General features: G+C 59.7%; 1 protein-coding gene across 2 annotated transcripts; it reads right to left on the bottom strand.

Annotated features, from left to right (window-relative positions):
• Positions 1-240: 240 nt before the first annotated feature.
• EPHA2 (EPH receptor A2) lies at positions 241-27,686 on the bottom strand. Of its 2 annotated transcripts, XM_049617998.1 has the most exons (17): positions 27,483-27,686; positions 22,863-22,930; positions 20,483-21,152; positions 12,299-12,454; positions 11,867-12,199; positions 10,968-11,083; positions 10,119-10,272; positions 9,524-9,623; positions 8,958-9,013; positions 8,631-8,756; positions 8,348-8,533; positions 8,091-8,152; positions 7,779-7,988; positions 7,425-7,574; positions 6,556-6,749; positions 5,795-5,950; positions 241-1,203 (listed from the first exon to the last, which is right to left on the bottom strand). In XM_049617998.1, the coding sequence occupies exons 1-17, from the start codon at positions 27,565-27,567 to the stop codon at positions 1,098-1,100; spliced, it is 2,928 nt and encodes a 975-aa protein (XP_049473955.1). In that variant the 5' UTR covers positions 27,568-27,686; the 3' UTR covers positions 241-1,097. The 2 variants fall into 2 exon arrangements, with proteins under 2 accessions (XP_049473955.1, XP_049473954.1); XM_049617997.1 differs by having other exon boundaries at positions 8,091-8,533.

Below are 27,686 nucleotides of genomic sequence, written 5' to 3'. Positions count from 1 at the left end.
TGGTTCTCCTGCCTCCCAGCCCTCCAGAAGTCTAGAGATCAAAGGTGACAGAGGCCTGCTGGCGTGGAGGCCAGGCTCGGCAGGGCCAGCTCCCTGCTCCCTGGCCCCCTGCCCACCTCCCACCCACCCCCACTCCCACACTTTCACTGCGTGTGCCTTGGACGAGAAGCTCTGTTTAAGCGCTCGGAGTGAACTCTCCGCCCCCACGGCTCCCCCAAAGACTCAAAACCGAGATCAGTTTGAACCATCTGCAACTTTATTCCAGAGCAGAAATAAGTCGTTTCCTAACAATAAATATAAAAAAAATAATAATAAATTAAGGTTCGAAAAAAAATACCCAACAAAACAAAATCGTTAACACTGACAGAGTAGCGAATGCTGTCTAAAGGGGAGGGAGACCGGATGGACCGGCCCCCAGCCTGGGAATGTCTGACACAGGCCATCGTCTGTCCCCAGCCCTGGCCAGGCCCCCTGCCACACACACATACTCTCCACAAAATATAAAATATATATTTAAAAACACCTCAACACAACCAAGCATCCTGCGAGGGCCCCGGGGAAGCAAGATTTGGCCCGCTGGGGCTGAGGACAGGGCCTGGGGGGCTGAGGAAGGCACCAGAGGGACAGGGGAACCACCGTGGGTCTTGCCCAGCTGAGTTTGCTGGCTGTCCGATTCTCGTTCGTGGGTGGGACTTGAGGTACCCTGTTCACATGGCCACAGGCTAACCCCTCCCTTCCACCTCCCAAGACAGCAAAGGGGAGGTCAGTCTGGAAATGTCCTGTGTGTCTGTCTGAATGCCTTGGCGGGGCTCCTGCCCCAGGGGGTGCTGGGGCCATGGGGGTGCCTGCTAAGTGCTTGGCAGTCTGTCCTTCGTAGATGAACAGGCCCCCAGCTCGGGGTCCCTGAGCGTGTCCTCAGTTTAGGCCAAGGTGTCGTACAAGACTACCCCCCCCCCCCAGCAGAGGCCTCAGGGTGGCATCCATATGGAATAACTAAAAATAAATAAGGTCCCTGGTGGCCCAGTGCAGAGCAGGCCGAAAGCCCACTCCATTTCTTCAAGTATTCTTGGCCGAGGGGGTTCGAGGCCGGCTGGGGCTCAGATGGGGATCCCCACTGTGTTCACCTGGTCCTTGAGTCCCAGCAGGCTGTAGGCAATGCGTTTCTGGTGGCCGGGCAGCCGCACCCCAATCCTCTTGATGTCGCTGTGGGTGAGGAAGAGAGGGAGTTAGGGGCTGGCTGGGGAGAGGTAGGGGAGAAGAGGGGGGCACGGAGGGGGGCAGAGGCCTGATGGGAGGTTCTATATCCCGAAAGCTCACTAACATCGACAAAGTTAAGAAAGCGAGAGAAGCCCTGATTCTGGGGGCACCTGCGGGGCTCTGCCAGTTAAGCGTCCGACTCTTGATTTCGGCTCAGGTCTTGATCTCACGGCTGGTGAGTTCGAGCCCCACGTCAGGCTCTGTGCGGACAGCCCAGAGCCTGCTTGGGATTCTCTCTCTCCCTCTCTCTCTGCCCCTGCCCCCCCAAAATAAATAAATAAATAAACAAACAAACAAATAAATAAATAAACAAACTTAAGTACCCATAAAGAACAGAAGCACCGACTCTAGAAGCTCCCCCCGCCCCAATCAAATCTGCACAATGATCTGTACAGCAGGTGCTCTTTACATCTCCATTTTGCAGATTAGAAAACTGAGACTTGGAGAGGTGAAGTCACACAGCTGGGAGGCGGAAAGAGCTGGAAATTGACCAAGCCGCGAACCAGACTCTGGGTCTGTCCTCTTCTCCAGGCAGCGCTGACACCATCATCAGTTGCAGAGGAGCGGGGGCAGGGGGCAGGGGGCAGGGACCCTCTAGGGGTGTTACTCAAAGCTCTCCCCCCAAGGTGTCTTCCCAGCCACCGCTTCATTTCACCCCTACTCCCTCCGGGTGCCCACTGCTAACAACTGAGGAAGAACTCAGGAACCGCTCCCAGCGGGACCTCGAAGGTTAAAGTTCTGTAGGCTTCCAATGGGAGGGGCTTGCGGGTCACCAGTCAGGTGACCAGGTCGCACTGAGGCAGGTGTTTTCCCTTTAGGAACCTCAATTTCCTCACCTGTAAAATGGGATGAGTACCTAGCCGAAGGCTGGCAGACCCCAGAAACTGGTGGCAGAGAGGGGGGAAAAGTGGCATGGGTGCCAGATGGAAAGACGTGCCCAGGAGCCCACAGCCCCCTCCCGCCCCCCTTTCCATGCCTCTCCATCCTCTTATAAAACCACTTATGCTCCCAGGAGCCCTGGAGCAGGATGTTTATTGCTCACTCTGGGACTTTTCCCCTCCACCACCCGCACCCACCAGCCCAAACCCATGAAAACACCCAGGTTTTTATGGGCCGTCTCCTGGCTGTAAATGAAACTAATTATATGGTGCGAGCTCCTGTTTGCAATTCTGGAGACATGACTTTCCCACAGGCTCTGGGAGACCTCGGAGAAGTGCTGAGCGGGGAAGGGCAGACCCAGGGGCGCGGGGAGGGTGGCTCACGGACCTCCAACAGGGGCTGGCTGCTCCCACCATGGCAGGAAGGCCAGAAGTCCGACACCTGGGAGAACGTCCTGACCAAGCACCATGGGCCATTCTGACCGAAACAGCCAGGGGTGCTGAAAACGCAGTGCTGCTTTCCCCACACCTATAGGTCTCAGAGTGCGCTCCCAGGGAACTCGGAGAGTTACGACAGAGACCTAGTCCTCTGGGCTCCAGGACAGGCCTGGTACACAGTAGGTCCTCAAGGAGTACCTACTGAATGAATGAATGGCTGCTTTGGGGGACACGGAGCCAGTTCCCCGGGCCGCCCTGGGCCCCTCTCCCAAATCGGTGTAGTTAATCTGACAGGGTGCGAGCGGAGGTTGTTCCCGGGACCCACCTGGGAACAAAAACCCTGGGCTGGGAGGCAAGAGGCCAAATTCTAGTCCCAGACTTCATCAAAGCCTTGAGCAGGTCCTGTCCTGTCTTTGGGTCTCAGTTTCTTTATATGTAAAATGGGAAGCTTTGGTGAGACGCTCCTGAGCCACCCACCCCAACTCCGTCCTCTTTCAACACAAAAGAGACCCCGATACCTTCCCTGCCTCATTTGCTAACCAGAGACCCAAAAGACGAGAATCACAGACCCACTGATGCCTGTGGGAGGCATGTGACCAAAACAGGCCTTTGTAGACCATCCCAAGCCTGTTCCTGCCTCAGCCTCAGTCTCCCTTTTGCCATTCCCATCGACTCTCATCATGGGGGTAGGGAGACACGTGACGGGGGCTACCTTTCCTCTGAGGTCTCTCAAGGCCAACCCCGGTCCTGGGAAATTCAAAGGCCACACCTCCCCTGCCTACTGTGTGCTGGCCTGGCCACAAAGAGTGAGAGAGGGCTCCTGGAGCCTCGCATGTGAATGATCCGTGGCCTCAGCAAACAGTCCGTCGGCACAAGCCCACGCTGAGGGCACGAAGAGACCATAAGCCCCATCAGCCTGTGCCTCCGTCACAGAAAGCTGTATTGTGTCACCCCAGACATGGGACAGGGCGTTTTCCTGGGGCACAACGTCCCCTACTTCCTTAGTTCCTCAAAAGACAGGTAGAACCACTAGTCTAGCTAGACCCTCGAGCAACTCCAAAATAGTGTGGTGGATGCTCGACCTGAGGAAAGGTGGCTGCCGTGGGACCGCAGGAGAACAAGCAGCCAGCTCCTTGGGGGGGACCAGAGTGGGGTAGGGAAGGGACACTGGAGCCTAAACCCCGACCCCATCGGGGAAAGTGCTGAGTTCTGAGACCAGCTCACTGCCTCCCACCGGGACTCACGGCATGTGTAGACACAACCCTCAGGGTAAAAAAGTGCTCTAAGATCCCCATTCATTTCATTTATTTGAAATCAAGAAGGAGGCAGTGGTGGTGAGTCACACAGGCCTGAGCTCTGAGCACCACCGAGCTGGTGGGAGGAGGAGGGAGCATGGAATGACTTCCTGCCTTTATTCAGGCCTTTCAAAACACAGCACACATGCACACACACACATATACACAGCCTCCCTCCATCCAAGATAGCCCTGTCCCTGCTCGTGGGAAAGGAATTGGCCAAGGAGCACCCCGGGCTATTTCGGGAAGCTTCTAAGAACATGTGTTTCCTGTAAGCACTTCACCTTGCCCTCAGCTCTGCTCACCCACAAGAGAATCTGTGCTGTCCCTGGTGGGAGCCCCTGGAGGGGCAAAGGGGCTGTTCCAGGAGGGGGCCCAGGAACCCTGGCATTTGCCCACAGGCTTCAGGCGGAAAGCGAGGGGGTGGAGGAGAGAGGAGAGTGATGTGGATTAAGCCCCTACGGGGTGCCATGTGCTGTCACCTGAACTGCACCCATGCAATCTGTACAGCAGGGAAATGCAAACCAAGGCCCAAAGATGGACCCTAATTTGACCAAGGTCCCCTGCGAGGAAGCGGCAGATGTGGGGCCTGAAGCCAAAGTGTGACTGCACAGCCCGAGCTTGGGACCCTGCCGCTGGCCGGCAACAAAAATATCCTGGGACCCGTCTCCTCTCTCCTCGTCTCCAGGCCTCCCCCCGGCCAGCTCTGTCCCTGTCTGATTCCCCGTCCCCTGGGATGGGCCGTGGCCTGGTTGAAGAAGCTTTGACCAGCCGCCAGAAGCCCAGCTGAGCGGTCTTCAAAGCCCCTGGAGAATATTCCTGCTCAGGCCCAGATCCCAGAACTTCTGTGACCCCGAACTGTGGGAGGCCCAGATTGACCCCTCCGTGTGATTCCCAAAACCTCCCAGCCCCAGGGCCCATTCCGGCCCTGACCTTGGACCCTCTACGAGCTGGGCTATTGGGACCTAATGCTATTTTTGGAGGCACAAAAGGCTAAGAGGATAATATCTTCTCCCCGCCGGGGCAGGAAGAGGTGTCCGAGCCAAGGCCATGCCGGGAAAGTTCCCCGATGTTGGAGGGGAAAGCAGAGCTCCCACAGGGCGGCCTGACACAGGGCTGTGCCCTGAGCCAGGGCCGGGGCAACTGGCACTTCTTGTCAGGCTGGACTGCAGGCCCAGAGTCAACCACCTGGGGAGACGTGAAGTCCAAGGGCTCTGCCCGTTTCTTTTCGGCATCCTGGGCAGGAATGCTGCCCCTACCTGGCTGTGTGACCTTAGGCAAGCTACATAACCTGGCAGCCTCGGTTTCCGCACCTGCTAAATGGGGGAAGTAGTAACATCTACTCATCACAAGGCAATCAGGAAATTCAAGGAGACACCAGCTGTGAAGACAAGCCTTTCTTTCCCCCAGATTCCCAGCTACAGACCGTGTGCCCTGAGGTGGGCCACGTAACCTCTCTGAACCTCAGTTTCTCCACGAATGACCTCCGTGGTCCCTGCGCTCTGGGCCCTCACTGGCCAGGGCTGGAATCCTGCTGCTCCCCTAGTGGCCATGGGACCCTGGGCAAGTCACTGCCGTTCTCTGCACCCCCTTTTCTCACGCGTCTGGCGGGAACATTGACAAGACCACCTGTCGAGCTAGCATGCACACGGATTCAAAGTGCTCAGGCTCACAGCTGGCACATAGTCGGCCCTCGATAAACACTGCTCTTATTACAATTACTATTATTTTCCCATTCTGGAAAAAAAAGATGCAGGAAGACGGGGGGGGGGGGGGGGGGGGTAGCCAGGAACGAGTGCCCAGAACTGCTGGCTGCCGGCCTGGTTCTGCCCTTCCTGTGAAGCCTCTCTCCCCCGAGAGAGAAAGAGAGAGTAAGGGGGAGCGGCGGGGAGGTGGGGAGAAGGGTGGGGGGGGGGGCAGACTCACTCATTGGTCATCTGCACCACCTTCTCGATGGCGGTGTAGCCGGCCGCCAGGAAGTGCTCTGTGTACTGCTGCATCTTGATGGACTCGAGCCACTCGGACACCGTGCGAAAGGGCACGCCCTCTGAGCCACTGGTGCTGGGCAGCCGGATAGACACGCTGTAACAGGAAGCCCCCACCGGCCAGTGAGGGACTGTCGCATCCAGGCTCCAAGCCTGCTGCTCCCTAAACCTGGGCAATTCGCCCAGCTGCCCCGTGCCTCAGTTTCCTTACCTGGGCAACAGGGAAGCCAGATCAGGCAGGGTTCAGGGAGACAGGCTGGCACGTCGCGAGCCCTCAGCGTTTACAGCTCCTGCTGCCCCCTCTACCCCCGCTGGCAACGCCACCACCAATAACCACAAAATAATGAAATGTTAAGATTCAGGTTCCTGGGGGCACAGCCCCAGCCTGGCCACCTGCCAGCACATAAAACACTTAATCGCCCTGTCTCAGCTTCCTCATCAACAAAAGGCGGATAATTACAGGACCCATCTCATCGGTTGTTTGAATGAGTTAAAACATGTTAGGCACGGCGCACACTGCCCAACACATTTCCCATATATGTCGATGGCGTCCATTGGCATGACCTGAGCCCCTGTCCCGTGTAAGTAAAGCCCCCGTGTAAGTGCCGAGCCCCCTGTCCGCTAGCCCTGGCCAGTCGCTGCACTGAAGCGGCTCAGGAGTCAAAAGTAGGGGCCGCCATGCACAGAGGATATGGAACTAACCGGGGGTCAAAGTCAGCCAGGGTCTTGAGGGAGTCGGGAGCTCGGATGAGCTTGTCGAGGATGCTGACGATGTCGGCGAACTTGGGGCGGCGGGCGCGTTCCTGCTGCCAGCACTGCATCATGAGCTGGTAGATGGCGGAGGGGCAGTCCATGGGGGTGGGGAGCCGGAAGCCTTCGTTGATGGCCTTCATCACCTGGGAAGGCAGGACGGTCAGGCGTGCCTTCACAGGTGCCAGATCTGGGCAGGGTCCCCGAGAAGGCCCCGTACATGCAGGCGGGCAGAGTAGGGAAGGGGAGCCCCAGAAAGAGGGGATGGGCCTCCTTTCTTGACTCAGACCACAACTTTCAGAGGTACAGACGGCTAGTGCTAAGGGTCTGTCTCCAGAGCTCCACGGAGGAAGGGGCTCCTGACCCTGCACCCTCCAGGGCGCCCCAGGCTGAAGCCAGCCTCCCTCCAGTCTCGGGACATCTATAGGAGACACTCCTTCAGCTAGGAGCTAGACACGGCTCCTTCCCCTTCCGTGTCTCAGCCTCCAGGCTGCGTGAGGCACCAGGCATGTGCATGCACACACACACAAACGCATATATCACATGCACACGCGGGTGCACACACGCAGGAACACAGACACCCTCCCCCCCACCCCCCTCCATCGGCTTGTTTCCTTGTCCTTCCACTGACTATAATCAGGGACTGGGCCTGGAGCCCAGCACAAGGCCTGGCACATACTAGGCGCTCAATAAACATTTACTGAATGCACCAGACGAAGGTTAGCCCCCAAAATTCTTCTCTGCCCAGCCGCTGGGGTTCAGAAACAGGCGAAGGGTTTCAGTTCGGCTCAGGAGACGGCGGGCAGGGCGAGGGGACCTACCTCATGGTTTGACAGCTCCCAGTAGGGCCGCTCGCCGTAGGTCATCACCTCCCACATGACGATGCCATAGCTCCACACGTCGCTGGCCGAGGTGAACTTGCGGTACGAAATGGCCTCCGGGGCCGTCCAGCGGATGGGAATCTTGCCACCCTGTGGGGGACCCAGGCCCGGTCACTACTGCCCCTCTGGCCAGCCCCAGGACTCTGGCAGCCAGGCCAGATTTAGTCAGGGCCCCTCCTCCACGCTCCCTAGAGTGTTCTCGCCTCCTGAGGGCTGTGCCCAGGTGCCCAGAGTGAAGGCTGCTTCGCCCTCGAGCCCTTCATCCCCGGGGACGACAGCGGCCCCAGCACTTACGCTGGTGGTGTAGGTGGCCTCGGGGTCATCTTCCAGCACACGGGACAGGCCAAAGTCGGACACCTTGCACACCAGGTTGCTGTTGACGAGGATGTTGCGGGCGGCCAGGTCGCGGTGGACGTAGTTCATGTTGGCGAGGTACTTCATGCCGGCCGCGATGCCCCGCAGCATACCCACCAGCTGCAGCACGCTGAACTCGCCATCCTTCTCCTGCCAGAGGACAGGCCCTCAGCCACCAGCCCCCCGAGCCCCCCGGGGCACCCCGGGCACACCAGCCCTGGACCCCCCACCTACCCCAACCCACATCCTCACCCGAAGGAACTTGTCCAGGGCCCCGTTCTCCATGTATTCAGTGATGATCATCATGGGCTTATCTGCAGAGGGTGGACACAGGTTTGAGGGGGTGGCCAGAGTCGTGGACAGGGGGCACCGCTGGGGGTGGGGGTGGGCACAGCTACGGACAGAGCCCGTTTGGTAGCAGCCCCTTTTCACCCCCGCCATGGGTGGTCCGGCCCTGGGGCGAGGTGGGGGGGGGGGTCTCCCGTCCCCAGCCTGGTGCCAGCCCTCACATTTGGAGACGACACCCTCCAGGCGGATGATGTTGTGGTGGCTGAACTGGCCCATGATGCTGGCCTCGCTCAGGAAGTCCACCCGCTGCTTCTCTGTGTAGCCGGCTTTCAGCGTCTTGATGGCCACGGGCACCTCCTTCTTCCCCGACGCCTTCAGTGTCCCTTTGTACACCTCCCCAAACTCCCCTGAAGGAAGACAAGGCGGGAGGAGCACCCCGTCAGCCCGGGGAATCGGGCGCTCCCACCCGGGTCCCAGGCCCCTCTGCTGGGGCGCCGCACTCACCTGCTCCGATCACCTTCTGCCGCGTGACACAGGATGGATGGATCTCAGTGGTGAACTTGAGCACAGCCTGGTTGGGGTCCTCGTACGTGTGGGGGTCCACGTATGTCTTTAGGGGCTTTAGTTGCTCTGGAAGGGAGCAGGAGGGCCGGGGTCACAGTTTGGGGAGGGGTCACCCAAGTGGAAGGGGAGGAGGCCACGCGACCACCAAGCTCCTGGCCCCGCCCCTTTGAGCTGCCCACTGCAGAGCCCTGGTTGCAAGGCTGTCCCCATCTCCACCACCGAGCTCAGGGATGGCGGGGCGGGGCATGGAGGGGTGCTGCCTCTCACCTGACTTGGAGAAGTAAACGTCCTCGGAGGACTGGCGGGTCCGCAGGCTCTTCCTCCTGAGAGAACCCCCCCCCCGAGAACCAAACACACAGGGAGGTCAGCGACCTGCTCTGGCCAGGAGCCTCCTGCTCCCCTCTGGGCGCTTGGTGAGCTCAGCACTCTGCTCAGCAGGCAGAGGGTGCAGGGAAGGCAGCGGGAGAGGCGGGGAGGAAATGAGCAAGCAAGCAGGGCTCGCTCCTTGGGATCTACGCCCCATAATGGCCCCTTAAGTGGCCATAATGAGGGCTTTCCTCATTAGAGCTCCCAGAGCTTCCTGCCTGCGTGTCCAGAGGAAGTGTGGACACACCGTTACTACCAAGAGCAAAGATAATGACCGCCACGTCCTGAGCTCCTGCGGCGTGCCAGGCGCTGTGCTGGGCACTTTACGGCTGGCTGCCTCTTCACGGCCCCCAGGAGGCAGGGATTAGATTACCATCAGCCCCATTTTCCAGACAGGAAACTGAGGTTCCCGCCCCCTCTGCGTCCCACCTCAGCCCTTGGGAAGCCCGGGCGGGGCTCCAACTGACCTGCGATGGATGAAGACGCCGATTCCTGCTAGCACCAGAAGCAAGATAACGCCAACAACCACACCACCAATCACCGCCATGTTGCCAGATCCTTCTGTGGCTGTCAGGGAAAACCAGCTGATGTCAAGGGAGTCCCCCACGCTCCAAATCACGGCAATGCCGTGGATTTGGATTTGCACCCAAAGGCCACTTGAGGGACCCGAGACATGTGCTGGATGCTTTTACTTGTGACGGTGCATGAGAATATTTATTACCATTTCATAGATGGCAAATGAGAGGTCCTCCCCAGGGAAAACAGTTAAGTTTTCCAGGTGTGTGGGACTCTCTCGGTGCCACGGGATTTGAACCGAGTCTGCCAATGCCGGACCCCACGTCCCTCCTTCTCACAATACTGCCCTGAATGCACGTCCTTGGTCCCCCGCCCCCAGCCCTCGATTCCGCCCCTTCCCCAGACTTGGGGCTGACCCCCACACAGGGCTATCCCAGGCCCAGGCTGACCAGGAGGGGGGCATCGCTAAGTTCTCCGATCCGTTTCCTCCTCTCAGATGTCCCACCTGTTCTGTTTCAGGGCCCACGTTCCCGGTACCCAACTCACACAACGTCTGGAACTCGTGAATCTTGCTGCCGGCCCCCTGGCCTTCCTGCGTCAGCGCCTGCACCTGGACCAGGTAGGCGGTATCCGGAGCCAGGTCGTCCAGGGTCACGGAGAAGCCCTCGGTGCGTCGCACGTTGTAGCTGTTGGAGTCCCCCTGGAGGTGGCCACGGAGAGAGGGGCCGACGATGAGGGCAGGGCAGGGGTATCAGCCCGCCAGAGACCACTCCCAGCCCAGCCTAGCAAGGAGGCTCACTTTCTCTAGCACACTCGACACTCTTCTTACAGATGAGGAAACCGAGGCTCAGAGAAACGAAGTGAGTCACACAAGGTTATAGCCAGCAGGTGCACGACCCAAAACTCACACCTAGGTCTGTCTGACCAGGTTGGGCCAGGCTTTTTTAAAGACCAGCCTTTTAAAAAAAATTATTTTAATGTTCATTTATTTATGAGAGAGAGAGAGAGAGGGAGGGAGAGAATGAGCAGGGAGGAGCAGAGAGAGGGAGACACAGAATCTGAAGCGGGCTCCAGGCTCCGAGCTGTCAGCACAGAGCCCGACACGGGGCTCGAACCCACGAGCCGTGAGATCATGACCTGAGCCGAAGTCGGACGCTCAACCGACGGAGCCTCCCAGGCGCCCCCAAGACCAGGTTTTTGCCTGCATCCCGACTCTCTCTCCTGAAAATTCCAGCGCACTGTGTCTTCTCTCCCACAGCACTCTGCTGTGCTGGCCTGGGAGAGGTGACTGCTGGGAAAACCCCCGGCCGCAGTGTCCCCATCTGCAGGATGTGATAAGCACCTCTGACCAGCCAGTCCCCCTGCCTGCAGCCCAGCCCCGACCCTTCGAGTTACCTTCTTGCGGTAGGTGACCTCATATTTCCACACACGGCTCTGTTGCGGTGGGGGGATGCTCCAGGAAACACTGAGCGAGGTGGTGCTGCGGCCCTCCAGCTTCACCTTGGGGGGCTCTGGGCAGGACGGTGGCGGGGGGGAAGGGTGTGAGGAGCTGGTGGGGGGCAGGGGGGTGAGTGCACCCAGACCCAGTCTCACCCACAGCCCTGGTTCTTCACATCCCAAGCGGGGTTTCTTTTCTTTTCTTTTTTTTTTTTTTAATTTTTTAAAGGTGTATTTATTTTTGAGACAGAGAGAGATACAGCATGAACGGGGGAGGGTCAGAAAGAGGGAGACACAGAATCCGAAGCCGGCTCCAGGCTCTGAGCCGTCAGCACAGAGCCCCACATGGGGCTCGAACCCACAAGCCGTGAGATCATGACCTTGAGCTGAAGTTGGACGCTTAACGGACTGAGCCACCCAGGCGCCCCCCCCCCCCCCCCCCCCCCCAGCTGGGATTCTTAACTTCCGGCCCCAGAGCACAGAGCCGCAGGCGTTGGATCCCGCGGGCTGGCACATTCGGGGTGCCCTACGAATATTTACGAGTGCATAAATACTAAAAGTAAAGCAACAGGGGACTCTTGGTATAACCTGTCTGTGGACTGGGCACTGTTCTAAGAGCCTCGTATATAATAGTTTATTGAATCCTCTCAATGACTCTATTCTTACTACTCCCATTTTACAGGTGAGGAAACTGAGGCCCAGAGAGGTCACAGAGCTCGGAAGCAACCCCACAGACTATGACTTTAACCACCTGCCGCTGCCTGTCTCCAGACACAGCTGCACCCTGGGCGGCCACCCTCCGGAAGCCCCGCCCGCATCCCGGATGGCCTCAGAGGCACAGCCGGGCCAGCCCTCACCTGTCTGGTTGATGCTGACACTGGCAGTGCGGAAGCTGCGGCTGGCCACCAGGCCCGAGACACCGTTGCGGGCCTCTACCGCGAAGGTGTAGTTCATGTGCGGCTCGAGGTCACTGACGATCACGCTGGTGCGGGTCAGCGCGTGCGGCGGCTCGGAGTAGCGCACGCTGGCCTCGCAGGGCCCGCACTCGCCGGACTCGGGCCAGCACTGTTCACAGGTGACGCTGTAGATGATGTCCTCACGGCCCCCGCTGTCCTGGGGGGGCGTCCAGCGCAGCTCCACTTTGGCGCCCAGGCCCACAGCCGTGAGGTAGTGCGGGGCGGAGGGCGGGCCTGCACGGAGGGCAGAGTTCAGGCCCCGGGAGCCTGGACGTGTCAACCGGCACGCCACGCGCACCCCGGCCAACCTCCCCGACCCACCGCAAGACTCACGAGTGCAGGGCATCGACGGCAGGTCCTGCGGTGCCCGGAAGTAGCCTTCCTCGCACTCACAGAAGGTGGCCCCCTCGGGGGACAGCAGGGTGTGCACGGGGCACTTCAAACAGGGGCTCTCGGACACCTCGGACTTGAAGAATCCAGGGGAGCAGGCTGGCAGACACAGGGAGAGACAGTTCACCCCCTCAGCGGCTTCTCTAGTGGGACCTTGCCAGGGGACCCCGTGCAAGTTGCTAAACACACCCCTGTGGGCCTGTTTTCTCTCCGGTGAAACATCTTGTGATTGTTACACTGCATGTTAACCAACTTGGATTTAGATTTTAAAACAATTAAATTAAAATTACAACGAGTGCCTCGCCCCTGTGCTCGGAACCTCTGCGCCCTCCCCGCCTGCTCTCGAAACAAGGGCCACACCTGAGCCTGGCGTTCAAGGCTTCCGTCTCCCCTTTCGGCTTCCCGAGAATCTGACCTCACACCTGGCTCGGCCCCGGACAGAGCGCGCTGCCCGCCTGCCTCCTCTCCTTTGATCCGTGCAGACCAGCCTGATGGGTCCCCACCTAAGGTTCAAGCTGCCCAGGGCAGTAACTACATCCACACCGTTGGTGCTTGTGGACGGACTCTCACCACCATCTCGGCTGATCAGCCAGGCACACCCGCTCAGGATGCCACCCCTGCAGGTGTTCCCCCACCCCGGGACCCGACTGCCTTCCTGTTCCGGGGCTGGCCCACCAGGAAGCAGGAAAGGCCGGTCCCCTCCTTCCCTCCCTCCCCCCGGCATCTTCCGTGGAGCTGCCTCCAGGATCGAGTCATTTCCGCCACTCACAAGGGCCGCCAGGAAGCAGCTTTTCCTCCCCCGGGGGGGAAGGTCCTGTCCTGGCCAGGCCGGCTAGGGGCTCAGGCACCTGACTCCAGAGGCTTCTTCCTCCCACCAGCCTGTCCTGCTGCTGCCCCAAGCCCCCTCCTGGCTTCCTAGGCAGGAAGCTGCCCAGACACAAGGCCCACTCTCCAGGGCAGCCCAGGGCTTAGGCAGCTGCACAAGTGGCCAGGGTGGGGTGGGATCACCCTCTCCTACAACCTCTTCTACAGCCCCACCATGACTGTACCTCCCTCCGGCTTATTCTGCGGACAATGTCCTGAGACACCTCCAACCTTAGTGCCACGTTCTTTGTTCTGTGGCACGAACCCTGAGATGAGACAAAGCCCCTGAACTCAGGGGACAGGAACACATGATAATGTCTGCCATTGGGGTGGGCAAGAGCTAAGGTCTGAGGAGTCAGAGTGGGGACAGTTCAGCTGGGGCTTAGAGGCTGAGGAGGAGTTCAGTGGGGCAGCAGTGTTGGAGGAAGGTCAGGCCGAGAAAGAGCAGGACTAACACAGAAAACACAGAAAGTACGAGTGGGGGCAGGAGGCAATGAGGCTGACAGGTTTCCAGGGGCCAGATTGAGAAAGGCCTTTAATGCCAGGCCAAGGAGCCAGGACTTTATCCTAGGGACAATGAGTGCCACTGAAGGACTGAAGGTTTGATGTAGAGCAAAACGGCACGGTCAGATCCGCACCGTCAAGAAAATTCTTGGGCAGAGTCTCCCTCCTTGTCCCGTTCCCTGTGTGAGAGGAGGAGGGGAGCAGGACTGGGAGTCAGGGGACAGGACTCCAAGGGCACGCTGGCAGCCCACTCCTCCACGTGCTGTCACGTCAGAACCCCAGCCCAGGCCCTGAAAGGGCGCAGGCCGCAGGGCAGGGGGCTCGTCAAGGACAGAGGGGGCCTGGGACCCAACTCCCGCTCTTGCAGAGCCTGGAGCCCCAGTCACTAGCAGGGACCGCTGATTGAGCACCTACTGTGTGCCGCTCCTGGGCCCAGCAAGCATCTGACACTCCTAGTCCCCACCACCAGCCTGTTAAACTGGAGCCCCGTATCATTCACGCCACTTTCGGGGAGAGGAGTCTGATGCCCAGAGAGGCAAGACCACGTGTCCAAGGTCAACAAGCTCCTAAGACACGAAACCAAAACCTAAACCCAGGACGCTCGACTTTGAGCCCCTCTCCTCCCACAAACATCTTGATTTAGCACAAAGAGAAATCAACATTTCTAAAAAGAGCCCGAAGAGACAGGAGATGAGTCCTGACCCAGCCAGAAAATCCCAAGACTAATTTCAGAGCAGCTGAGGGTAGCGGATTGGGGGGCGACGGGGGCAGCGGGGGGGGGGGGCACCTCCCTGACAAAGCTCTTTTCTCAGCCTGGGCACAATAATGGCCAATGCAAAGGAAAGGTAGAATCGAGCCCGGAGTGTTGGCTGGGGAACCAAGCCTCCTACTGTACTTCAGAAATCCACGTGCGTTTTGCATTCCTCCTTATGTATCTGTTACATCACAAAAATAGCTCTCTCCTCCCCCAAATGTTCAAGTAAAACTGAAATTCCAGAGAGCTGGGCCATTTTATGCTGGGGTTTCACTCCCCCAAGTGCCCTGACTTGTCCCTGGAGGGGCCTGTGCGCTGGGTAAGTACCGGCTCCAGGTGTCTGGGCCCAATGGAGTGGGGATGTTCAGGGGCCCCTAGAACCACCATCACGCCTTCCGGCCCAGGCCCTCAGGCTGGGGAGGGGCCCACAAACCCCCTCCACAGCTCAGGCCTGGTTCTACCCAGAAGGGGTTAGCCACCTGCAACCCCCCACCCCCCCCACCCCGTGCCCCCACTCCCCACCGGGCGGTTGCTCCCCAGCGCCCCCAGCCCTGTGCCAAGAGGAGGAAGGCGGAGGGTGGGGGGAAGAGCCAGCTTCCATTCTTTGGCCCCAGAGCCCGGGGGTGGCCTGACTGCTGCCGGCAGGAAAGAGGGAATTTGGAGAGATTTCCGCTGTGGATATGCTAGATAATACAGTGGAGAGGCAGCATCAACAGGGCAAGTACTTGCCTGACGGGAATGTGCTGCCCCCTCCTCCAGCCGCACAACTACGAGGGGCTGTCCTCGGGGGCCCTGGAGGGTGTGCCCGTGCTTGGGGGCGCCCCAGAATCTGCATGGAGGACACCAACCAACAAGCCCCCGCGTCTTTCTGACTTGGTTAGATTTCCTGGCATTCTGGACACGCAAGTGGGGACGGGGTCACGCACCGGGTGTTCGCACATACACAAACAGCCATGGTCCCTTAGCCAACCGGGGAACTCCTATGCATCCCTCCATACCCAGCTTGAGCGCCCCTCCACAGCCGTCCCGGACTGCCCAACTTCTGGCCCTCTTCTGCCCCATTAGGGCATCTATTACTCAATCTTCTGTTTACCAAATAGAAGTTGGGCACTTCCTACGTGTCTGGCACAATCTGGGATACGATAGTGAGAGAGATAAACACTGTTTCTGCTTCAGGGGAATGCACGGCCTGGCTTTCGTGCTCCATTTGAAATGATTTCTGCTCACATGAGGATCTTCTCTGAGACCGGCAGCTCCTGGAGACCAGGTACAGAGTCCCATTTCTAGGCGTCCCATGGCCCGGCCCCGGGTCTGGCACGCAGTAGGTGTTCAGCTAACGTCTGTTGACCGGATGGATATAGGCGAATGAGCAAATGAACGCGCGAAGATGGCAAAGCCTAGGACGTGTACGTTAAACACTCGCCACGGAAGTGAGTAGGGTTGCAGTGCCCTCGGAGGCCCTGCAGGGATGGTGCACCAGGATGCCCACCTGCCCGGCGCCAGAGCCCGGCCTTGGCACGCACACCTATGGAGAGCTTCTCTGGTGCAGGTTGCCTGGCAGGCCCGGGCCCCACCGAGCAGGGGAACTGGGGCACGGTGGCTGCGCCCAGAGCGGCACCCCGGTTTTTCCAGTTCCCAGTGCCCGCCTCTCAGATGGCAGCGTGGAGTGACTTAGGGACACACACCCTCTGGAGTGACGCAAATCTAGCCCCTGGCAGAGCCCCTCCCCCCCAGGCCCAACCACCTCCCAAACTGGTAGTGGCGAGGTCACGGGGTCAAGAGGTCATAGTGGCAATTCACCTGGGGCCAGTCACCTCCCCGAGGCTCAGGGGGAAAGCGCGTGGACTTTGTCTCCTGCCCTGCCGGGCAGCAAATGGTGACCCAGAAGTCATCGACCCTGCCGACGAGGGGAAACGTCCGGGGGAAATGTCGGCCCCAGGCCCCAGACCCCGGTGGCTTCTCACTCCCCAGCAGGCTCTGGCAGCCCCATGTGGGGATGTCCCCGTGGCGAGCACCTTGCCCCTTTCACACACACCCTGGAGAATTATCTTCAGGCACATTCCTCCACCGTGCCAGAGATAAGCCTGGCTTCCCCCCACCGCCAGCCTCCGCCTCCTGCTGTCTCCCCACCACCAGCCTTTTATCTTCTGTTTGCTTTCCCTGCCTCCTTCCTTCCGTTCAGGGGACCCACTTACCTCCGGAGAGGGAGGGAGGGGCCACCCCACTGAGCTGCCGGGGTGTGAATTTGCCCCCTGTGTGAGCTGAGGGCGGGGCAGGCAGGGCACAGAGGTGGGGAGCGGCCATCCCATCCCATCCGTGGCTCCCACCCAGCAGGCCAGAGGAAACCACAGAAATCAGGCCCGGTGGCACTCCCCAGGAAGGGGACGTGCCCAAGAGTCAACAGCTCACAGAGCCGCCAGCCTGAGGATCAGTCATGTCCTGACTAAGCAGGGCTTCTGCCAACAGCCCCTGACACAGCCTGGGGCCACCCTACCCAAAGACCACCGTAACTAGAGCCATCCCCTGCCCAGAGGATGCCTTCCCTTCCACTTTGGGCCCCCCACCCCCACCCCCACTAGGCCTGGGCCACTCAGGACGCCAGCACTAGGACCCTGATCCTTGCTGCACGAGGTGAGGTCACCCAGTCAACAGCTTGCCCGAGCAATCCAGGTTCTTAGGCTTTCAGTAGAAAGTCACAGGAGGTGGACTCTGATCACTAGATCGGCAGGGGTCCAACCCACCCATTTTACAGATGGGGAGAATGAGGCCCAGAGGGGACTTGCCAAGTTCATATCGTTTATGGGTAGGATACATGCCAGGGGCAGCGAGCTGGGCACAGTACACTGCCCTCCTCATGCCAGCTGCCAGCTCTTTTGGTCACTAGTCACTGTCTCCTTTCTTTGGGCCTCAGTTTCCTCATCTATAAAATGGAGCTAAAGTCCTCAGCCTTTCTGGGCTTGTGAAGACTGAAGGAAACCACGTGAAATGCTCAGCCTGGTGCCCGGACTCGGGTGTCCCTACGAACCGGGTGACAGGGAAACTAGACAGGAGACATCCCCAGGGGGCCGGGCCCCTTGAAGGAGCAGGAGCCTCCAAAGAAGGAATTCCTCACGGTGCCCACCTCCAGTTCTGGCCTCCCAGCTGCTAGGCTGAGCCTTTGGCCAAGGCCGCTGGCCACCTGCTCACCTGGCCGGCAGTGCCCACGGCCAAGGCGCCAGGCAGGGCCCCGGCAGCTCAGCTGCCGATGCCAGCACAGGAAGGAGAGACAAAGCCGCCCCGGGGGAGATGATGGTCAGCCTGAGCGACTCCGCTGTCCCCCCCCACCCCCACCCCGGGCAGGGCTGGGGACCGGAGTGAAGCTGGCTCATTCCTGACATAGCTCAGAAAGCTCTCCGGGCAGTGTGCCCACCTGTCCGATCACAGCACCTGGGAGGTGCCTCCCTGCCGTTGTCCATTTAACTCTTTCCTGAGTGCCAAGCTTCCTGGGGAAGGAACCCTGAAAAGAAGCGAGCTCTGAAGATGACCTGGGCCAGGTGCTCAGTGACCTCAGGGAACCCACACCCCTCTCTGGACTCCATCTGTCATCAGTAAAAGCCCCAGTGGGAGAATCTGGGTCCACGGCGCTGTGGAGGGCCAGGCAGGGAGGGCGGGCCCTGCACCTGCCTCTGTTTCTCCTTCAGTGTGCTTAGTAACAGCCCCCGATCACCCTCCCTCCTGCGCCAGGACCCGCCATCCAGGGACTACCCAGAGAGCTTGTCTCCTGGCCAGGAGCTGAGTCAGGGATTCCAAAGGAACTGGTCACTTCCCGCCCCATTTCCCGGCCCATCCTCCGGCCCCGGAGCTGCAGCATCACCTGGATTCAAATCCTGATACGACCACACGCCTTAGCCGTGTGACTCCAGACAAGTCTCTTTGCCTCTCTGAGCCTCAGCCTCCTCAAGGTGGGCCGGATCGAGCAAAGCGTTCGGATAAAGTGCTCGCCTAGCTCACACCTGCCGGTGAAGATCACTTGTCTACAGGAGTTACTGTTTTTCTCTCCACTGGCATCATGGTCAGGGGCTGCTGAGAACATCTGCAGGGATAAAGAGCAGCCAGGCTGGGGGTTCCCAGCCACCCGGTGGCCCCTGGACCACACCGAAGGGAATTTTAATTGTGGGAGAGGGATCTCAAGGAAGAAAATCCAGGACTCCGGGCGGCTCACGGTTGAGAAGGATCCACCAGGAAAGTCAAAGATTTGCTCGTGGAAACCAGTCCTCCCTACCCGGGGGCCCGTCCAGCTCTTCACAAACAAAGCCTGCCAGAACCCTGACCCCCCGCCTCCAGGGGAAGGAAGGCTGCCCCCCGCCTTGCTGGAAAGAACACCCCCAACCCCAATGTCCACTTATCTCTGCAGGGCCCGAATCACCAGCCTGTGGAAAGTTTTCAGCTGCCCCTCACCGCCCCCCCACCCCCGCATTCTTGTGTGAGGATGTCATGTGGGAGGAGCCTGCTCGACCCACTGGGCTGCCTCGGGGGCCCCCCCACCCCGCAGTCATTGTCTGAAACTGGGAATGTGCGCTCGAGGTCACCTAAAGCAGGGGCCGCCTAAGGAAGAGAGACTCAGACAGCAGAGGGGAGCTGGGAGGACACTGGGGTGGTAGGAAGGGCCAGAGCAGAGACTACACCACGGGCTTATGGCCAGAAAGGGAACTTCTTATCCAGGGGCTTACAGAGCATGTTAAGCAAGGTTCTGAGGCTTTAAGAGGCAAATGGAGCCGATCAGAAAAGGCTTCAGTCTCCTCCGACATTTCACCCTACTTCGTGTGTTGCAGGATCTGTAGCTAAAAAGACAAGTAAAAAGCCTTCCTATTTTGGGCCAGAGATGAAGAGACATTTACCCAAGATCACCCAGTGGGTACGTAGAACTACAGGCGCTAAACCCCAATTTCTCAACACCCCGCTTATCTCGGCAAAGAAATTCCCAGAGAGAGAGGATGAGCTGGCCTTCCAAAGGTTGGCCTGCATTCCACAAATGCCCTGCCCCACAGCCATTTCTAGAAAAAGTCACCCATTGAAAAAAATTCCACGTTGCTGTAGAGATTTCCGCTGTCACAGGCCCTGGCCATGCCAAGCCACGGCCTCCTGATGTGAGCTCACAAATGCCCAGGCCCCGTTCCCAGACAGAGTCCAGTATAATTGGCCCCTTTCTGGGTTCCGTTTGTCAGCAGTAGAAGATTCATCAGGAGAACCTGGGACCGTGGCCCTGGGGAACGTCAGATCTCACACTTCCCTTCCACTCTTACCTCAAGGCACACATTTTCCCAAAACTCCCCAGGTGGTTCAGGTGCAGCCAGGGGACGGAATCCTGGGTCCAGTTCCCTCACCCCGTGTACAAGAGAGCGGCCTGAGACCCAGACAGGTTAAGTGACTTGCCTAAGGTCATGCGGTGAGTTAACAGGGATGGAACGAGCTCCAGAGACTGTATCATGGGTCCACAGCGCTGGTATATAGTAGATATTTAAATTATACTTGTGGGATGAATCAAAAATAACAACCACACTTAAAAGCACTTATGTGTCAGGCACTGACCTAAGCGCTTTACGAGCATTAAGTCATTAGATTATCATAAGCACCCTACAAGGTGGGCACTATGTTTGTCTCTGCTTTACAGATGAGGAAACCAGGCACAGAGAGGTTAAGAAGCTGACTTAAAGTCACACAGCTAAACGTAGAGCTGGGATTTGAACCCAGGCATTCTTGTCCTCGAATCCTTGCTCCTAACCTTCCATAGTCTCCTGTTTTTCAGTGTGTCCCTTCTCAGTGAATGAGTGAACCCAACCATAAATAAGGAAACCGAAGACCGGGAAGGCTCTTGTGATTTCCACTAACAGACCCCTCCGCAGGTCAGAGTCCGAGTGGGGATGACCTTACCAGGATCTCACAGTTCCAGAGCCGACACTAGAAGCCAGGACCACAGCCCCCACCCCAGCAGCCCCTTTTCCTGCCACCCCTGTACCGTCACTCACCCTGGCAGGCGTCCTCCACCTTCTCGTAGCCCTCCCGGCACAGGCACTGACCGATGGGCACCAGCCACTCGCCATCCACCGCGCAGTGCATGCGGGGCTCTTCGCCCCCCGGTGGCACCACGGCATGGTCCACGCAGGTGCCAGCCACGGTGGCCAGGGAGGGTGCGTCGGAGCCCGCGATGGTCTCGGGGAAGCGGGCCAGGCCCTGCAGCAGCTCGGGGCACTTCTTGTAATAGACGCGGACGGAGAGCAGCGCCACGCAGGCGCCAATGTCCTGGAAGGCCAGGTAGAAGCCCTTGCGGCTGAGCGGGCCCACGGAGCGTTCCTCCACATTCAGCTTCACGTGGCGGGCCTCGAAGTCGCTGCTGACCGTGATCTCGTCGGGCGCAATGGTGTCAATCTTGGTGAACTGGCGCTTCTGGAAGTTGGTGCCATAGTCCACATCCGACTCGGCGTAGTAGAGGTTGAAAGTCTCCTTGCAGGAGCTGGCGCCCCCCGGGAAGCTGTTGCAGTCACGCACGGTGAACTTGAGCTCGATGAAGATGCGCTCGGCCTCGCCGCGGTACACCCAGTTGGTGCGGAGCCAGTTGTCCTGGTCGCCGGCCACCACGTTGCACACAGAGTACATGTAGATGGGCATGTCGTCCATGATGTTCTGCATCAGGTCCCACTGCGCAGGGGGGCGGGGGGTGGGGGCGACAGGTTAGTGTGGGCAGGCGCCCGAGGAGAGACTGAGGCCCAGAGGCAATGCCCAGGAGGCAGAGCGGGGCATCGGGATGCTGTTTTATAGTTCTCGCTATAGGGGTGGGAAACTGCAGCCCAGAGAGGTGCTTCAAGTTCGTCCTCACAGGCTGCAAAGTGGCTGAGCTGCGGCCTGTCCCTCTATATGGACTGGGAGCCGGGGGTGGGGTCTGGGGGATCCCATGTGACCTCAGGTGGATCACTTAAGCTCTCTGAGCCTCCAAGTCTGCATCTGTAGGAGGGAGACAAGGTCTGCCTCGCAGAATTGCTATGAGGATAGATGACAGAGTGTCTACGAAATGCCAAGCACGTTGTCTGGTGTGGGTAAGAAGTGCACTGTCACACTGGCAGCCAGTGTCACCATCATCATCATCATCATCATCATCTACTGTGTGTGTGTGTACAGGTGTGAGTGGCAGGGGAAAGGGTTAAGTCAAAAACAAAGGATGATGCCCCACTGTTCAGGTTGAGCCATGTGCCCCCTCTGCCTCTCAGTCTCCATACCCCCTTAATCACAGCGTTTGGAACCTACGTGCTGATACCTACATCTGGCTCCCAGACTAGACTCTGGAGTTCGTTGGGGCAAGGACTGCATCTAATTCTTTTATGCAACCCCAGGGCCTACCTGGAACAGAGTAGGTGCTCAGGAAAATATCTGTTGAACGAACAAGTGAATGAATGAATAAAAGCAGAGGGGCTGGGGAAAGAGGCCTGGACTACACTATATGACGCTGCCCAAGGCCCCTCTCGAATGCCCTCGGGCCTCAGGTTCCCACGCTGTATCATGACTGGGTTGGATTAGGTGATCTGTATTTCCCCCCAGCTAGACATTCTAGGATCCTGGAAATCTACACAGCTACATCTCAGGCCTGCACAGGGCTAAGGTGGCCAGGGATAGGCACCTGACTCACGCAGAGCTGGCCAGCAGTGGGAACTGCACCCGCCCCCCCCCACAAGAAACATACTTCTCCCTGGCTCAGGGCCCCCGGACAAACTCAGCAAGTGCCCATTACACAGAGGGGAAACTGAGGCCCAGAGAGCAGCAGTATCTTCCCCAAAATCACACAAGGCTGGGAAAAGGATCCCAGTGTCTTGTCCACCAATCCTGGTCACAGTAGGGCAGGACAGAGGGGAGGAAACTTGGGTGGGGATGAGGCAAAACAAATCAGCCCCTAGCAGGAAGGGGAAGTAACAGCCGGTGGAGAAGGGAGAGAGGCCCAGCAGGAAGGAATAGATCCAGTTTCCTGGGCTATGGGACCTGGGAGCCACTGTTCCCTCTCTCTCCCTTACCTCTCACCTTCTGGGCTGGGACCTTGAAGATAGGGAACCTTCAACCCTTACCCTCCCAAGAGGTAGGTAGAGGAAACTAGGTGGGGGTCCTCTGAGCTTTGGCCCACTGGGTCATCCGAGGGCCCCTGCTCTGGGAGGGCCTTCAGCTGTCTCCCCAGTCCTTTCTGCCTCTCAGGTCCCTCCCCTACCTTCCAACCCCCAGCCTACCCAGCCTGGATGGCAGAGCCTGGTGTGGGAAGCGGGACCCTGAGTTTGATCTCTGGCTGAGCTATTTGATCTAGGCTGACCCCATCCTCACTGGGTCTCAGTTTCCCCATCCCCATGCCCCTACTTGACTTTGAAGGCTTACCCCTTTGCCATATGGGTGCGTGAGCCAGCCAAGTTCCCCTTTAGCGGCGGCAAAGTCCAATAGTACAACTGGAAGAGATGGGAAGGAGGGCCAGTTAGCTCGGGGGCATCTCCAGGGCTCAGGCCATGGTGGGAAAGCTGAGAGCCCCCCAGGAGCCTTGACAGCTTCCTCAGCTCTCAGAAAGAGACCCCACTATACAAGGTCACTATATCCCAAAGACCTGTCCCTCGACAGACAGGGAAGTAGGGACCTGGGAAAGGGACGGGACCCGGTCAAAGTTACGCAACAGGATGGGTGAGGACTAGGCCCCCTGTCTCCCAGGCCCCAGCTCCAACCACACCACCCCCCTCTGGTCTGCCCCCAGCTGGGCAGAGCAGGACAGAGCTCAGCCCAGCAGGGGGACAGCAGCTGGGCAGAGAGCTGGGGCGGGCAGGACCGTTCGTTAAGTGACGCCACGCCGCCCCGTCTGCTTCCTGAAACAAGGCCCCTCAGCAGGCATGTGGGCCTGGGGAGCGCCCATGTCTGCTCCTGCCACATCTCCCCCCCACCCCCAGCACAAAACATCCCCAACCCCACCCAGGCCACGTCGCACACATACGCGGCACACATATGTACACACACGTCTCCTGGCACTCCAAGAAGGGAGGGCTGTTAACAGGTGGGAACAGCTCCAGGGAGGAGAGGGGGGACTGATGGCGGGGGTGTCTGGAAACTGATCTCCCCACCACAAAAGCCACAGAGCAGGCAGGATAAAGCTCTGAACCCATAGGGGCCTCTAGGAGAGGCCCAAGATACACACAGCTGGCAAGGTCCCCTCCCTGGGAAAGTGGTCCGCCTGCCATGTCTTTCTGACCCCTGGCTACTGCCCTACCAGGGGTGCTTGGTGGGACAGAGATGGAAACCTTTAGAGGGGACTTCCAGACCCAAGAGGGATCAGGTGCCAGGACCATGCTGTCCCCAGAGAGCCATCTGGAGCCCGGGGGAGGGACACACTGCCAGGGGCTTCCCTAGATCTGGCCCTGCCCTTGGGCAGCACCTGTCAGTCCACCTCTGGCTCTCTGCCAGGCTCAGTGGCTGCAGCCATGACCCAAGACCCCAGCACGGTCCCACCTTCATTTCCAAGTAAAGTCCAGGTGGCTTCCAGGCGGTGCCACCCTCCCTAGAGGGCAGGGACGCTGGGGAAACTCAGGCATGGAGCCCTATGCAAAGTCCCCAGATTCGGAGGGTAAGAATCCTCAGGTGGAAGGGGGAAGGGACTGAGCACACTTCCTCTGGACCCTGGAGCATGAAGAATATGGCCTCAAGAGGCAGCATTCCTCAAGACTAGGACTTGGAAGAATCACTCTAAGGGTGGAGCCCGGGCAGGCGGGGGACAGACATGGCCTGATTCACGGATGGGTACAGAGTGAGGGGGACAGAGAGGGTCTTGGAAATCCTCTCCTGGGGTCTGAACGCCTTGCTCCCCTGGTGGGAGGCACCACCACCCGCCGCTGACCCGAGCCAAATCTCTCTAGGAAGGGCCCGGCAGCCCAGACCGGCAGGAGGAAATCCGATGTGGCACCTGTCCCAAGGCTATGGGGATAGAGGAGGGTGGCTGGAGGGGGTGGGGTAGGGGCACGGATTTGTTCGGACATGCCCAGGGCCCAGGCTTGGAAAACTCACTAACCCCACCGGCAGATGGAATGTTCTGGCTACAAAGGAAGGGATCTGGGGGTTCCTGGCTCCAGCTGGGTGGGTAGGAGGACCCCAGTGAGTGCCCCCCGCCTAGTTCTGCAGATCCCCTCCTCCTCAGACAGGTAGGAAGCTGCAGTCCATGCCCCCGAGGGAGGGGGCTCATAGCTCTCAGGCTCTGAAGGGTTAACCTGGCACAGAGGGAACCCCACCACCCCTCCCAGAGTGCACTCCCCTTCCAGCCCCAGGCCTGGCTCTAGAAGTATCACGGGGCTCAATCTGAGAAGAAAAGAAGCCTTCACACAGGAAGGAGGCCTCCCCTGGGGGCTTCCAGCCATAGCCCCCTCCCAGGAAATTCCCTAGAACCGATCACCAGGAACAGGAACAGGAGCCAGGGTGCGGCTCTCTCTCTCTCTCTCCCTAAGCTCTTCCAGGGACTGAGGGCTCTGGTTCCCTGGAAGGGGTGGGAGCCTGGGAGCCTTTTGGCCGCCCCTGGAGCCTTCACTGAGAGGCCCTGGTTAGGCAGGGCCCATCCATGAGCCCTCGGTCCCTCACCCCACCCCTTCTCTGTCTCCAGTTCCATGACAGACGTCATCCTTAGGGGTCCATATTGCTTTCTTTACCCAAACACAGCACTACCTGGAGGTACCCCCCTGCTCCCTGCATCCCTCGTTCACCAAAACTAGCTAATTCCTAAAGAAAAGGGGGAGGGCAGGGCCTCTGTGGGGAAAAAAGAAAAAAGGGCAGAGGACAGAGGGCAAGCTGGGCTATCACAGAAGCGAGCCAAGGACTTTCCAGGGCCCCTGGGCACTCTCCAGCCCCCTTCCCATCAGCCACCTCATCGGCACCACTGCATCTGTGCCCAGAGACTCTGCTTCCTCGGAAAATCGGCCGTGAAACCACAACACGAGGGGCCCTGGGCTCTAGCAGCTCAAAAAGCCAGATGCTCAGATGTGACCCTCTCTGTGCAGAGGGCCCTGGCTGGCAAGGGCTCAGCTTGGGCCTCCCTCAGTTTCCCCATTTGCAAAAGGAGGACAGATTCAGTGGCTGCTGAGAATCTAACAGGTTCCATCTGGGACTCCAAATACATCCCGGCCCCTCTGCCCACAAGGAGGGGGCGAGAAAGGAGAAGGGATGTGAGCAGCGGTCTTCTAGATTAAGGGTGGAAGGGGCATGTGGTCTTTCTCTCTGCCCACCCCACTCCCATCTGCCCCAGGCAGATCCACCGCATTCGGCCTGAAAACCAAAGAACAAAACCCACTAGCAACTGCCAGCTGGGCCATCACCACCGCCCCCCCTCCACCACCACCACTGTGGGCACACCTAGGGAGTCGTCCACAGGGGCTGTTGGAGCCTAAGCAAAAACGCTCCCCCATCCCAGGACCCTCCAGCCCACACCCTTTTCCTCCTCAATCCCATGGAGGGGGTGGCTAGTCATCTAGGCTGGGGAGGGGGCAATATGGGGCCCAAGCACCAGACGACTCCAGGCACAGCTTGGCAGCTCGGGGTAGTGTCGGTTCTGCCTAATCCCCTCACCCCCAGGACAGCCTTCCAGAAAAGCCTATAGGGATTCCAGCTGTCTCTCCCCTTCTCTCCAAGCACAGTTCCCCAAGAAGGGGGAGGACCAAAAGCTGCAGGGTGATGGTGGGGTGGTGAGTATTGGGGATCACAGAAATCCCTGCCACCCACTCCTGCAAGTTGGGACCAGGAGCCCGGGACCCATCCAAGAACTGGGACAGGATGCACCCCCTGCCCCACTCCACCTCCACCAGCTCCAGCTCTGGCCTCTTTTCCTCCCAACTTGGAAAAGCAAAGCCTCCAACCCCAGTCTGGGAGACAGAAAAAGAAAAGCAAGGCTCAAGGAACCTTCTCAGAGGCCTGGGGTTTCCTCTACACTTCCCCCTGCTGGAGCCTGCGGAAGCCTCGCTCTGCCCAGGCCGACGGGGGAAAAACGTGTTCTCACTGTTGAAAACCGAAGCCGGCCTCGGCTGGGTGGACAGGAAGGTCCTGGGCCAAGGACGGGAGTCCCCATCCTCTCTGCGACCCTAGCTGAGGGGCAACGCCCCCATCCACACACCTGCCCCGCCCAGGGCAAAGTCTGCGGGGCCCCTCACCCGGCGCCGCTCAGGGAGCGCTGGGGCGGGGGTGGGTGATTCAGTCCCCCACCCCCGGATGCCCGGACTCCCCGGTGGCCCTGGGGTGACGGCTCCACACCTCGAGAGACCGCGCCCCCACCTGCCGCATTTCCTCGTTCTGAGTCACCCCTAGCTCAGAACGCTTGACTTTGGGACTTCCTGTCCGCACTCGTGGCCCCGAACCTGACCCCCGAGCCTGGGAATGCCGGTTGGGAAGACAGGGTGGTTCTGCGTGGGCAGGTTGGCCCGAAACTCCCCCTGCACTCTCCTGCCCGCCTGGAGGCAAAAGGGGGCGTGGAGAAGCCCTCAGGGAGCAGGGCCTTCCGCAGGGGGCTCCTAGCCGGCCAAAGAGCCCCCTCCCCAAAACGAGGGGCCTCCACAGGAATGCTTCTCGGCAAAATCGGACCCAGCGGGTGAGTGAGGACAGGTCACCAAGAGACTGAGCCCGCGGAAACCCTCTCAGACACCCCATTCTCCAAGGGGACCCTCGCGCCCCCGTCGGGACGCGTTCCTGAAGGCGCCGCCCGGGCTGCGACCGCGTGGCCGGCACCGCGGCCCCTTCTCGGCGGCCTCGGAGCCCCGCGCGCCCGGCCGCAACCCCACAGTCCCCGGAAGCCCGGTAACCCGGGCTGGGGTCCCAGATTCGTCGCGAAGGCAGCGCGCGCCCTCCCGACCCCGGCACCCGGGGCCGGGAGGCGCCAGGTCGGTTTCCAAAGTTGCGCGCGTCGCCCCGCGGGGCTCCGGGAGGCTCGGGCTCCCGGGGTCGGGCCGCCCGGGCTGCTGCGGACCCGGGCGGCCCCGCGCGCACACTCACCTTCTTTGCCCTGCGCCGCGGCGGCCGCGGCCAGCACACAAGCCCACAGCAGGGCCAGGCAGGCACGGGGCGCCAGACGCTCCATGCCGCCTCCTCGCCCCCGGCCCGGTCCTCCGCGCCCGGCTCCCGCACGCCCGCACGCCCGCCTCGCCGTCTGCTCGCTCCCGCGGCCCGCGCGCAACTTCTCGCCTCCAGCCCCAGTCC

Source organism: Panthera uncia, assembly GCF_023721935.1.
Source record: "Panthera uncia isolate 11264 chromosome C1 unlocalized genomic scaffold, Puncia_PCG_1.0 HiC_scaffold_4, whole genome shotgun sequence".
NCBI lineage: Eukaryota > Metazoa > Chordata > Mammalia > Carnivora > Felidae > Panthera > Panthera uncia.
This window is presented reverse-complemented; position numbering and strand designations above follow the sequence as displayed.

Bases quoted from the DNA above. Each gene is read 5' to 3' on its own strand.
- EPHA2 (XM_049617997.1), bottom strand. From the start codon at position 27,567: ATGGAGCGTCTGGCGCCCCGTGCCTGCCTGGCCCTGCTGTGGGCTTGT. The intron at 8,757-8,957 runs GTGAGAGGCAGC...GCTCCCTTCCAG, and splicing joins CGTTTACTTCTCCAAGTCAG to AGCAACTAAAGCCCCTAAAG. The intron at 8,534-8,630 runs GTGAGTGCGGCG...GTCTTCCTTCAG, and splicing joins GCAGAAGGTGATCGGAGCAG to GGGAGTTTGGGGAGGTGTAC.